Below are 13335 nucleotides of genomic sequence, written 5' to 3'. Positions count from 1 at the left end.
TCTGGTTTGCCAGGCGCGTGCAGCGTGACAACGATCGGGGCCAGAACCTGTTGGGGAGTCTTGGGGGGTGCGGCCGATCCCGTGTGGTGGAAGTGCCAAACCCCGGTCCCCGGCAAAGGGTCCTCTCCAAATTCTGGCCGAAGCAAAGCTGGAGTCAGCTGGGCCAGGAGCAGGGCGGGTGTGTTCTGTCCCATTGTGGTCCGTTCACTCACCGAGCGCCTGCAGCTGTGTGCAGAACATGGTCCCAGCCCCCTGGGGGAGGGCAAAACTCAAACACTCAGAACCCTACCCTCAAGGAGCCTGGCCTAGGGGTGACGACGGACTCGGAAAAACAATTGCAAGTGGTGGGAGAATAGAGCTTGGGGCAGGTACCTAAATGGAAGCGGGCTGCACCTCCCCGGGAAAGGATCCTGTGGGTGGGGGCCTGGGGCTCGTCCTCCTCCTCTAACCCAAGTATGCCTGTGATGTGGGGACAGGCCAGAAAGAAAGGAGGCTGGGGGCCCAAGGGCTCCTGAGAGGGGAGAAGCCCCTGGCTTCCCCATAGGCACCAATAACCCTTCTCCCACCTCCCTTTTTCTCCGCTTGCTTCAGTTCAGAGGCAGGGGCACGCGGGGGCTGGGGCCGAATCAGAGGGGACGTGGGTGGGAGCGTTCTGGGGACCTCTGACGGAGGCCCAGGCCCTCCGCTGACCCGTGCGGAGCTTCTGGGGTGGGTTCAGCCAGGTGGTGGAAGGGGCCACACCTCTGAGGACCATGGGAGCTGTGCAAGGGAGACTGACCTGCTGCTCCTCAGGCTGCATTCTTCGGGAACGCCTCCCGGTGTGACCGCCTAGGAATCCCCGTGCCCCTCTTTGGAGAATGTGCTAAAATGAGGTTGGGGGCAAAGTGGGGCGGGGCAGTGGGCAGCCATCACTTTTCACCTGCCTGAGTCGATGCCGCAGGAATCAGGGACGGCACCAAGGACTCTAGCGCTTCCTCCGTCTCCCCTGCACCATGGGGCAGATGCTTTTAGCCAAGGCCCCAGCCGTTGGGACCCTCCCCCCTTGCGGGGGGTAGCTCCTCTGATGTGGGAAGCCGTCGCTAAGCACTTTGAGAGGGGAGGACGAGGTGTGGGTCCGACTGGTCAGATGTTTTGGGAACCTGGAGGGCCTGAGGCCCAGCCACGGATACCCAGATATCGAGGCCCGGAAGATGGGCGCCAGTGGCCAAATCAAGGTACCTTGGAGGGGGAGGGGGAGATAATGGCATGGTCAGACCGTCCTCTTCTGGCACGTAGGGACCACCTCCTGTTCTTGGCCTGGCCCTCCCTCCCAGCCTCCCCCCAGCTAGGGAATCTTGATCCCCTGTGACCCGTGGCAAATAAGATCTGAATATCAACAAGAGGCTGTATGTTAATGCCAGATTGCACCACATGCCCAGAAAAAAACCCTTTTATTTTCCCCTTGTTCCAAATGAGGGAAAGCAAGAGAATGCAACAGCTGCCCCAAAATATGGCTGTGAAAACTTCTGCCTGCGGCCGAAACCCACGTCGAACCTCACTGGACTCCCGATTCTTCCCTCTACAACGCTAGCCCCCCCAGACCACAGGGAAACAAAATGAAACCATTTATCCGCCTTGGGCGGTGTCCTATTGCTCAGTCACACTGACCCAAACCTGGGGCCCTGCTGGTTGGGCACCTGGTGACTTTTCAGGTTTGTAGTTCCCTGCACAGTTGTCGGTCAATTTCCCTGCTGCTAAGAAAGGCACTTGGGTGGCCAGGCAGGCTGGCATTGCTGAAGGCTTCTTACATTGTTAGGGTTTAAAAGGAGAGATGGATGCCCTGGCTAAGACTTCCTACTAATTGCTCTGAGGGCTGTGCCCATTTTGAAGATAATTACCACAGCTTTTCTTCGTAACGTCGAAACATCCAACTCAATTCTAGCTCTGCCTGAACGTCCAAGGGGCAAGGCAGGGCCGTGGTGGGTCAGAGAACCGTCGACCGACTGAGCGGTCGGGTCTTCCCAGAGGCCTCTTCCCCCCGGGGCGGAAGAAACCCCGTAGGCAAGGATGTCGGTAAGACGGGTACCCGTCAGCCGCATCGGAGGTATCTATTTGATGCTCAATGGGGCGGGGGACGAGGAGGGAGGAAGTGCGGGAGCGGCTGAGCGCTGAAGACAGACCCGTTCCCCGGGGTTGAGGCCAAAGGAGATGGAGCGTTCCATCAGGAATGCCACCCTGGTTGGAGGAGATGCCTCTAGCTGCAGTGGGTCGCATAGGCCCACCTATGCCCTCTGGTCCCTGCCTGTCGTGAAACGAGCGAGGAGACGGGCGGAGGTCCAGCATACAGCCAAGGGCGGCGGATTTCCGCGGCCGGGCCCCACGGCCTGCTGAAGGGTACCCTGCCTATGGCGACTGGCCGGCTGTGGTGCCTATCTGGTCGGCGGTATGCCTCAGGTGGCCCTTGGGTCAGACCAGGGCCCCCTCACTGGCCCTGCCCCAGCAGAACTCCCCCTCCCCAGTCTCCTGGCTCCCAGCCTGGTGCTTTCTTCCCCCAGCCTCGCATTAACAGATGACCTGAGCCCAGGCTCACAGCTACCCAGTGAACCGAGCCACCAGCTGGCAGCACTTACTGGATTTTTTTTCTCAGTGATTTCACCAGGGGTCTTGTTGGGTTGAAAAGGGGGATAAGCAGCACTGAGGGAGCTTATCTGGTCTTAGTTCATCTGATTCCAGCAGCCCCCGCTCTGGGGGAAGCATGCTGAAATCCAACTTGAGCCAACTTTGGGGTGAACTGCTGTAAAGAGGTCATTTATCAGCCCTCCCAACCCAAGGTGGAGGGGGGAAGGGGAAGGCGCGGAGGGGCGGGGGGACCAGGAGCCCAGGGAGGGATAGAAGGTTGGCCGGAGGGGTTGGCACACCCTTAACTCCTTCTTGCTGGCCATTTTAAGTGACCGCAGTAAGTGGCAGCAGCAGCAGGGCCCTGACGGACATCTCTTGGTCGTGACCCGACATTTCATAAGGCTCTTATCCATGTCACCCAGCACTGGGACGACAGGCCAAAGTAGGAAACGGTTAAGTGTGAAGACTTGAGAAAAGACCCCGTCTTTTTACAGTCGGCCGCTGTCTTTTCCAATGTGTCTTCCCGCCCGCCCTTCAGCTTCTCGTGCTGTACATGTCCCGGTCTTCGGGGTTGGCTTGGCCGTGGTCCAGGAGCTCGGGGTTGGCCTTAAGTAGGAATCCCACCCCTGCTGAGAGAGAATGAACAAAAGCACCGTCAGCTGGCGTCCGATGTCGCGAGGAGAACTAACGGGGCATGCGGTGGGATGGGCAAAATGGCATCCGAAACCAGATGCCGGGTGGGGTAGGGACACAGAAGGTCCAGAGGGAAATCAGGATGGGGCGGGGTGGGGCCGACACCCGGGAGGCAGAGAGGTGGTTTTGGAGTTCCGCCACTTATCAGCTGTGTGACTTTGGGCAAGTCACTTAACTTCTCTGTGCCTCAGTAGCCTTAACTGTATAATGGGGATTGAGACAGAGAGCTCCACGTGGGACAACCTGATTACCTTGTACCTCCCTCAGTGCTTACAACAGTGCTTGGCACACAGTAAGCACTTAACAAATACCATCATTATTATTATTATTAGAGTAAGCTCCCCCCTACCTGGGCTGGGCTGGGATCGGGCCTGCGTTTCGGCGCTGGATTTGGGCCCTCTGGTGGCTGCGGGAATTGAGTCCCTGAGCAGGACCTGAGGCGGTGGAGGCGGCGTCTCCGCAGCTTCTCGGGATCCGGCGTGGGCCGCGACCTGGAGCAGAAGGGCAGCTTGCCTGGTTGGACACGTGAAACCGCAGCCCCACCCCTTAACCCAGGGAGTCTGCGGCGGGGACAGACGGGGTGAGGTTTGCCCGTGGCGACACCCCCATCCCGACGCCTACCTGGGTCGAGTCCCGAGCGCCGCTTCCCGCCCACGCCGATCCCACCGCTTCACCCACGCGCTGGCCTGCAGCATACGCCTTTTTCCCGGCCACCTGCTCCCAACGAGAACACGGATAGAAACAAGCATGACGGGCCCTGGGTCACCTATAAACAGGGGGATGGTGTGGGGCCCGGGGGGCTGAATCAGCCCCTCGAAGAGACACAAAGAAGTGAGGCCAGCGGGAAGCCGGGGAAAGACCAGTCGCTGAGTGGGCTAAGCTGATCACTGTCCCCTCCCCGCCCCACCCCGGAGAGCCGTGGGTCAGAGCCGAGGCCGAGTCCTGTCCCGACCTCTCATGGGGGTAGGGAGCGAACGCTTTTGTCCGACTGGGAGGCCCTTGAGGGCAGGAACCGTCTACATCCGCTACTGCACCGTTGAGTGCATTTCCTTTGAAAAATTAAAGCGTAAGGGCCATTCCAAATATCGTTATTTAGCCGAGTGATCCAAAAAGCACAGTCACGAAAGAAACCCAGCTCAGAAGTCTTTCAAGAAATGGTGCTTGTTGCCTGCCCCCCGGCTAACAAAGAGGAGGAGCGCCCTTCCCTTCCCCCGCAACCTCCTGCGCTCCCCCAGGCCAGCTACGGGGCAGTGACCGGTGCGGACGCTGACCCAGGCGGGCTCCTCTTACCTTGGCGACGATGACCGCCTGAGCCGGGTAGCAGACGGACGCTCCCGCCGCAGCGAGTCCCAACGGGTAGGCGATCTTCTTCCAGCGCGAGCCTGCCCGCCCCAACCAAACGTCTCACCCGGGGCCGGTGCGCCAGCCTGCCCGCGCCCTTTGGGCGGGCCCAGGGCACAGAGGGAGACCCACCGAGGCGGAATGAAACTGCCGAGCTTGGGACCAAATCTTTCCCCTCCATCTCCTTTCCTCTTCTCCCTGACTTGCTCCTTTATCCCCCCTCCCAGCCCCACAGCACTTCTGTACATGTCTGTAATTTATTTATTTATAACTAATGTCTGCCTCCCCTTCTAGACTGTAAGCTCATTGTGGACAGGGATGTCTGTCTATTGTTATATTGTCCTCTCCCAAGCATTTAGTACAGCACCCTGCACACAGTGAGCGCTTAATAAATATGACTGAATGAACATGATAGGACCGAGCGAGGGTGGAGTGTCTTCCAATCTAACTCGGTCCTGTTCACAAACTCACACCTGAGCTAGCCAAGTTTCTTCTGGTGCTCTGAACAAATAAACCCTGCCTCGCTTCCACCGTTCTGTGAAAAGTCATTTTACAAAGATGAAGAGTTGGAGGCTCCCCCTGCCCTCCCTGCTGTGAGGGAGAAGAAGGGGCCCGGAGCCCCCCGCCCGCCTCACCTCTCCTTGCTGAGGCCAAGCCCGCCAGGCCCGAAGCGGCGATCACACCGGCTCTGGGAAGGAAGTCTTGGGGTGGGTTCTTCAGATAGACATAGGTATCTGGAGGGACGAGGAGGAGGAGAAGGAGAAAAGGAACAAGGAATTACGGGATTTTCCCCACTCGGATCAGGCGCAAGCTGGCCCGGGGTGGCTCTGGGCCACAGCTGGCCGGCGGCGGGAGGGAAAGGGAGCTACAATGGGCGATGGGCCAAGTGAAAAACCAAATGGCAGCGATCTTGGTTCAGAAGGTGGCTGGTCGATATGGTCGGTGTCACATTCAACACATCCGTCCGGCGCTTACTACGGTGGTCTGCACAATAAATACCACCGATTGAACGATAGGCTGACTGATCCTTTCCTGTCTGGAAACCAGAGTGAGGGCTCCTACCGCCTCTGCTTTTCTCCAAACTCACTTTGTGCTGCCCTTCCCAAGTCCAGCCTCCCAAGGCTACCTTCATCCCCAGAGAGGGCGCAAACGGCCACGTCCACCCCTGACCGTTTGGGTGAGGGACCGAGAAGGCCGACACGTCACCCAGCCTCCTGACGACACGTGCACACAGACTGTACGAATACGGGTTGTATTTAAAAACTTATTTTGTGCAGAGCACTTTACTGAGCACTGGGGTACGTACATGATTAGGAGGTCAGAATAGAAATGTGTGTTCATGCCTGTGCGTGAGCACACACACATATCACAGATGTGCTCACGGAGTTGCGTAGACTCACGACATGCGTAGACTTGTGCTGTTCACTTGCCTGTGCTCCTTTAAAGCCGTTTGTTGCTCACCCCTGCCCCAGAGCACTTATGTCCACTTATCCATTACCATTTCCCCCATCTGTAATGGACTGTAATGTCTGTGTCCCTCTGTAGACTTGTGGGCGGGGATGGTGCCTACCTACTCTGTTATCTTGTACTCTCCCAACTGCTTAGTCCAGTGTTCTCCAAATTGTAGGCACTCAATACGTCCTATTGACTGACTGTGATTTCCCATCTCAGCAGCTCCCTCTCCTCCAAATGGGAGGCAGGGTGGCCTAGTGGAAAGGGGTGTGAGAGTTGGAGTCAAGAAGCCTGGCTCCGGTTTTCCAGACTACAGTGAGGGTAAGAAACCTCTTTCCCTCAAAGACTATATAGCCCATGTGGGACAGGGAATGTGTCTGCTCTGTTATCCTGGCGCGATCCCAAAGCTTAGCACATGGTAAATGCCAGATAAAACCTGCCAATCTGAGGACCACTTGCCCTGGGACCCAGAAGGGCAGAGGGGAGAATGGCACCTTTCCCTTTGCCAGGCTTGATTGGGGTTGCCCACACCATGTCCTCCCGGCCCCGCCCGTACATCATACAGTTGGACTTCCCGAGACAGCATCTGAGCGGGGAATACAAGCCGCCCGCTCACCTACCTTTCCCAAGCCGCACAGTGCCCACTATCCCCGTCTTCACAAAGATGTACACGCCCTGCACAAACAACCAGAGAGAACCAGTTGATATTAATAATTATATTTAAGCACTTACTATGTACCAGGCACTGTACTAAGCACTGGGGTGGATACAAGCAAAGCGGGTTGGATACAGTCCCTGTCCCACGTGGGGCTCGGAGTCTCAATCCCCATTTTACAGATGAGGTAACCGGTAGAGTGAAGTGACATGCCCGGGGTCACACAGCCGGCAGGAGGAAGAGCTGGGGTTAGAACCCATGACCTTCTGACTCTCAGGCCCATGCTCTATCCACTGAGCCACGCTGCTTCTCAAAGCCTTACAACCATAGCGAATGCGGGCAGCTTCGGCCCAAACACAAGGTGGTAAAACAGAAAAAAAGCCACGTGACTTCACGGCCGTTTGGTGAAGAGGTGGTTTTTGAAAAATGGGGGCTGCGTTAAAAAAGGGTGCTGAGGACGTTGTCTTATTTGTAGGGATTAGTCACCTGGTCGAGCTGTGGTGCATGTGGACAAGCTCTTAGGAACCTGGGAATTAAATAAATGTATAAAACAGCACAGACGGGTTGTCGGTAAGCGAGTTTTCTTTAAGACTTCGGTCTGCATAATCTCCTTAGGAATCCCTGACCCCTTCAAGGAGCCTCTGGCTACGTTGGTGGGGGCTTTGGTGTTGTCCCTCTAGACTTTGAGCCCGCCGTGGGCAGGGACTGTCACTGTTCCTTGTTGTATTGTTCCCAAGCGCTTAGTACAATGCTCTGCACACAGTAAGTGTCCAATAAATACGATTAAATGAATGAATGAATTTTCCCACCCTCTTCACCAGAAGGGGTCACTGGAGCCCAAGCTCTGAATGAGCGGGAAACTGGGTTTCTAAAGGGGTCACAAAAGCACCATTTTTTTGTGCCCACTGATCAAGGGGTTGGGGGCACAGCAGACCTCCGTCAACAAAGCGGTTGACCCCGGTTGAGCTTTTCCCTGCTGACTGCGAGCAGGGGTTAGTGTGGCCAGTAGCTCAGCTGGATGGCTACCACTCAGGGCCGGGGATTTCCAGCGAGTGCCTGGCGGCGGTCCGGCGGTCGGGCCGGAAAACCGGAGATGAGGTGAGCGGGGCCCATAGGGCCGTCCCGCCGGAGGCTCGAGTCGGCCTCGGCTGAAGGAGGCATCGCCCCACGTCCGGGTACGGCCTCATATCTGACTGGGGCACAGATCCCCCACCCCGAGCCAGTTGGGAATACCCGCTTCATAGTGAGGAAGAAGGATCTGGGACTTTTGGAAAACACAATCGTCCCTTCCAGTACCGATCTGGCGACTCCAAAGAGCCAGTCAAGTGACCAGACCATTGGGGAACTGCTGGGAATTCTGGGCAAACCCCACCCTTGGGCCGGAAAACCTCCGCCGGAGGGAGTGTCCGAACTGACCCGAATCCCCGGAAGAGCGTTTGGACCCAAGAAGAGGCCGCCTGACCTGGCACCAGCTGACGTAGCGTCCCACGGTGGTTCGGACCGAGGCGATGGCCATCTGTAAGCGTCCGGGCTGCTCTTCGATGTACCGGGAGCCGAGGGGCGGCGCGCTGTAAATGGGGAGCTGCGGGCCGAAAGAAACGCATTGGGGGTGGGGGCGTGGGGCGGGCCGGATTGACCCGCCGGGCTCTGGGGGCCGGGCGACCTGCAGCGTGACTTAAAGGCGGGCAGGTGGACGGACCCCCAGGACCCGCCGCTCCCGCTTTGTTCTACAGCCCCCAGAGGGATCCAACCTGATGCTTGGGATGGATTTCTCCCCAGTGTTTTTCTGCCACGTGTGTGGCGGCCCCAAGGGATCGGGGGATGGGGAGAATAACAATAATAATAATTAATAATTATGGTCCTTGTTAAGCGCTTACAGTATGGCGAGCACTGTTCTAGGCACTGGTGTAGATACAAGTTAGTCAGCAGGTTGGAAACAGTTCCTGTTCCCCATAGGGCTCCCCATTTCACAGATGAAGGAACTGAGGCCCAGAGAAGTGAAGTGACTGGTCCAGGATCTCGCCCAGCAGAGATGGGGCGGAGCTGGGATTAGAACCAGAACAGAGACCTTCTGTCTCCCCGCCCCGTGCTCTATCCACTAGGTCACACTTGCTTCTCCCCGTGTATCGGCAGAGGGTGGTCCGAGGGCACGGCTCACCTGGCTTGGCTTCAGCAGCTGTCTCCGGGGTCCTCCGTCTGAGATAGAGGCGGCCGCCAGGCCCATCGCGGGGACAGCCGGTGGCCTCCCCACCTGGGAAGGACAGAGCGGAGATGGGGTGAAGGGGAGGAATCCGCCCCAGGCCTTTGATAATAATGTTGGTATTTGTGAAGCGCTTACTATGTGCAGAGCGCCGTTCTAAGCGCTGGGGGGGATACAGGGTAATCAGGTTGTCCTACGTGAGGCTCACAGTCTTCATCCCCATTTGACAGATGAGGGAACTGAGGCACAGAGAAGTGAAGTGACTTGCCCATAGTCACACAGCTGACAAGAGGCAGAGCCGGGATTGGAACCCATGACCTCTGACTCCAAAGCCCGTGCTCTTTCCACATGTGCAGAGCACTGGACTGAGCGCTTGGGAGAGTACAATCCAACCCAGTTTGTAGAATCCCCGCCCACAAGGAGTTTAGAATGAGGAAGAGTAGAGAGATACTAAAATATATTACACACAGGGGAAGTGTCAGAGTATAGAGATACGTCGTAAGTGCTGAGGGTGGGGTGACTATCAAATAATTAAGGGGTAAGGGTCCAAACAGTATGACCTCATGGGTAGAGCACCGGCCTGGGAGTCAGAAGGACCTGGCTTTTGATCTCGGCTCTGCTGAATGAACTTGGGCAAGTCACTCCACTTCTCTGTGCCTCAGTTACCTCACCTGTAAAATGGGGATTAACGCTGTGAGGCCCGTGTTGAGACCTGGACTGTGTCTGACCCGATTAGTCTCTATCCACCCCAGCCCTCGGTACAGTGCCTGGCACATAGTAAGCGCTTAACAAATACCATAAAAAAAGGGAAGGCGAATAGGGGAAATGAGGGCTTGGGCAGGGAAGGCCCCTTGGAGGAGGGGTGATTTGGGGAGGGCTTTAAAGGTGGGAAGAGTGAGCGTACGTTAGATATTCATTCATTCATTCAATAGTATTTACTGAGCGCTTACTATGTGCAGAGCACTGTACTAAGCGCTTGGAATGGACAAATCGGCAACAGATAGACAGTCCCTGCCCTTTGACAGGCTTACGGTCTAATCTGTGAGAAGCAGCGTGGCTCAATGGAAAGAGCCCGGGCTTGGGAGTCAGAGGCCTTGGGTTCTAATCCCGGCTCCGCCGCTTGTCAGCTGTGTGACCTTGGGCAAGTCACTTCACGTCTCCGTGCCTCAGTGACCTCAGCTGGAAAATGGGGATGAAGACCGTGAGCCCCACGTGGGACAACCTGATTACGGTGTATCCACCCCAGCGCTTGGAGTGCTTGACACCTAGTGAGCGCTTAACAAATACCAACATTATTATTATAGGAAGGGGGAGGGCGTTCCGGGCCAGAGGCAGGACGTGGGCGAGGGGTTGGCGGCCAGAGAGACGAGATGGAGGCACAGTGACTGGGTTGGCTTTAGAGGAGCTATGTGGGGGAGCTGTGATGGGGAAGCGGCACGGCACGGCACGGCACAGAGGCCGGGCCTGGGAGTCAGAAGGTCATGGGTTCTAATCCCTGCTCTGCCCCTCGTCTGCTGTGACCCCGGGCAAGAAACTTCACTTCCAAGTGCCTCAGTGACCTCATCTATTCCACACACAAAAAGCGCTCGTCAAATACGATTGACTGATTCTCAGGGGTTCATTCAGTCAATCATATTCATTCATTCAATCGCATCTGTTGAGTACCTACTGTGTGCAGAGCACTGTACTAAACGCTTGGAAAGTACAATTCGGCAACAAATAGAGACAATCCCTCCTCAACAATGTACTTGAGAAACAGCGTGGCTCACTGGAAAGAGCCCGGGCTTGGGAGCCAGAGGTCATAGGTTCTAATCCCAACTCCGCCACTTGTCAGCTGTGTGACTGGGCAAGTCACTTAACCTCTCTGTGCCTCACTTACCTCTTCTGTAAAATGGGGATGGAGACTGTGAGCCTCATGTGGGACAACCTGATTAACCTGTATTCCTCCCAGTGTTTAGAATAGTGCTTGGCACATAGTAAGTGTTTAACAAATGCCATTATTACTACTTGTTAAGCACTTACTATGCGCCAGGCACCGGACTAAGCGCTGGGATGGTCGCAAGCAAATCGGGTTGGACCCAGTCCCTGTCCCACATGAGGCTCGTGGTCTCAATCCTCATTTTACAGAGGGGAAAACCGAGGCCTAGAGAAGTGCCTTGCCCAAGGATGAAGACTGGGAGCCCCACGTGGGACAACCTGATGGCCTTGTATCAACCCCGGCGCTTAGAACAGCGCTTGGCACAGAGTAAGCGCTTCACAAATGTCATTATTATTTAGTACTATGAAGGCCGGGCTCTTGCCACTAGGCCAGGCTGCTTCTGTCGACTCTGGCCTGCTGCTTGTCGCGTCCCCGTCCCCAGCGGTGGGCACGGTGTCCCGCCCGCAGGAAGGGCTCAATGGAAACGACTGGTGGGTTGTCGGGGCGGGGGGGTGGGGAGGTGGGGAGGAAGGGATCGATGGGCGGGGGGGGGGAGGCCCCGGGGGACCGCTGCCCTCTGCCCCCTGCCCTTTGCCATCTGTCCCCTGCCCTCTGCCCCCGTCCTCTGTCCCCTGCCCTCTGCCTCCTGTGCCCCTGCCCTCTGGCCCCGTCCTCTGTCCCTTGGCCTCTGCCTCCTGTGCCCCTGCCCTCTGTCCCTTGCCCCCGTCCCCTGCCCTCTGGTCCCTGCCTCCTGGCTTCTGCCCCTTGCACCCTGCCTTCTGCCCCCTGCACTCTGTTCCCAGTCCTCTGTCCCTTGCCCCCTGGCCTCTGCCTCCTACCCCCTGTCCCTTGCCCCCTGCCCCTTGCCCTCTACCTCCTGCCCCCGTCCCTTGCCCTCTACCCCCTGTCCCTTGCCCTCTACCCCCTGTCCCTTGCCTCCTGTCCCCTGCCCTCTACCCCCCGTTCCCGTGCCCTGTCCGGGCCCCGCAGCGGCGACGACGGCCCCAGGACCGGATGGGACCGGACCGACGGGGACCGCACGGAGAGGACCGGCCATGGAGGGAAGGAAAGGGAGGAAAGGGAGGAAAAGGAGGAAAGGGAGGAAGGGGTGCAAACGAGCAAGCAGGCCGCCCCTGACCTGATGTCCCGTCTCTGCCTCCATATCTTAGGCCCCGCCTTAGGCCGCGCTGCCCCCCCCCCGACACTGCGCATGCGCCACACCCCGCCTGCTGACGTCACAGGACCGGCCCCTTCCTCACGTTGCCATTTGTTGCTATTTGTTAAGCGCTTCCTAGGTGCCGAGCACTGTTCTGAGCGCCCGGGGAGAAGCCGGCTCCTCGGGTGGTCCCCCCGTGAGGCTCCCCGTCTCCATCCCCATTTGACAGACGAGGTAATAGTGATGTTTATTATGTAATAGAGAAGCAGCGTGGCTCAGTGGCAAGAGCCCGGGCTTGGGAGTCAGAGGTCATGGGTTCGAATCCCGCCTGGGCCACTTGTCAGCTGGGTTGACTGTGGGCCAGTCACTTCACTGGGCCTCAGTGCCCTCATCTGCAAATGGGGATGAAGACTGTGAGCCCCACGTGGGACAACCTGATTCCCCTGTGTCTACCCCAGCGCTCAGAACAGTGCTCTGCACATAGTAAGCGCTTAACAAATACCAACATTATTATTAACAGACATAGTCCCTGCCCTTTGACGGGATTAGCACCCAGGTCCTCTGGCTCCCAGGCCCATGCTCTTTCCACTAGGCCCCACTGCTTCCCAGACTGTGAGCAGGCACGATCCCTCCCTGAAAGATCTCGCAATCTAGTGGGGGAGGCCAACTCTAAGATAACATTACATCCCGATGCAGCTTGCTGCTCACGCTACCGCCGGCTCAGTGCTCTGCCCCCAGAAATTGCCCCAGTCAGCGTTCTGCACACGGTGACAGGCCGGTGCCCTGCATACCAGTGAGAATCCAAAAATGCATTCATCCCTTTCCCCCACCCGCAGCACATATCTGTAATTTATATTAATGCCCGTCTCCACTTCGAGAGTGTAAGATTATCGTCGGCAGTGAAGGTGCCTGTTATATTGTACTCTCCCAAGCACTTAATCCAGTGCTCTACACACAGTAAGTGCTCGTTAAATATGATTGACTGTCATCGATGATAAGATGTACTAAAGATTCTTTAAAAGTTGAGAGAAAACTGTGTTTTGGAAGACAAAAATCCCCCAGAATCATCAGTCCCATTTACCATGCCACATTCAATTGCTTGTTGGCATTGAATCCTCCACCCAGGGACCAGAAGGTCTGCGGCCTGTCACGAGTCCTGTCGCTCCAGGGCCTGCTGAGCCTCCGGCCCGAGATCCGAAACCAACAGGTTTCTTCCCCGGGACAGTCAATCTAGGCTGTAAATTGGTTGGGGGCAAGGGACGTGTCTACCAACTCTGTTGTATTGTGCTTTCCCAAATGCTCTGCACACAGTAAGTACTCAA

At 57.0% G+C, this 13335-nt stretch overlaps 1 protein-coding gene across 2 annotated transcripts; it reads right to left on the bottom strand.

Moving 5' to 3' along the window:
* Positions 1 to 1390: 1390 nt before the first annotated feature.
* On the bottom strand, positions 1391 to 12073 carry APOOL (apolipoprotein O like). Of its 2 annotated transcripts, none has more exons than XM_029067811.2 (9): positions 11996 to 12073; positions 8898 to 8990; positions 8202 to 8321; positions 6705 to 6759; positions 5268 to 5366; positions 4582 to 4673; positions 3913 to 4005; positions 3641 to 3782; positions 1391 to 3227 (listed from the first exon to the last, which is right to left on the bottom strand). In XM_029067811.2, exons 1-9 carry the CDS (start codon positions 12017 to 12019, stop codon positions 3133 to 3135), a joined length of 813 nt encoding a protein of 270 aa, XP_028923644.1. In that variant the 5' UTR covers positions 12020 to 12073; the 3' UTR covers positions 1391 to 3132. The 2 variants fall into 2 exon arrangements, with proteins under 2 accessions (XP_028923644.1, XP_028923645.1); XM_029067812.2 differs by having other exon boundaries at positions 1391 to 3224.
* Positions 12074 to 13335: the final 1262 nt, after the last annotated feature.

The sequence above is a fragment of the Ornithorhynchus anatinus genome, chromosome 6, assembly GCF_004115215.2.
Source record: "Ornithorhynchus anatinus isolate Pmale09 chromosome 6, mOrnAna1.pri.v4, whole genome shotgun sequence".
In the NCBI taxonomy this organism is placed as follows: domain Eukaryota; kingdom Metazoa; phylum Chordata; class Mammalia; order Monotremata; family Ornithorhynchidae; genus Ornithorhynchus; species Ornithorhynchus anatinus.
Note: the sequence above shows the minus strand (reverse complement) of the source record. Positions and strands in the feature narration are given on the sequence as shown.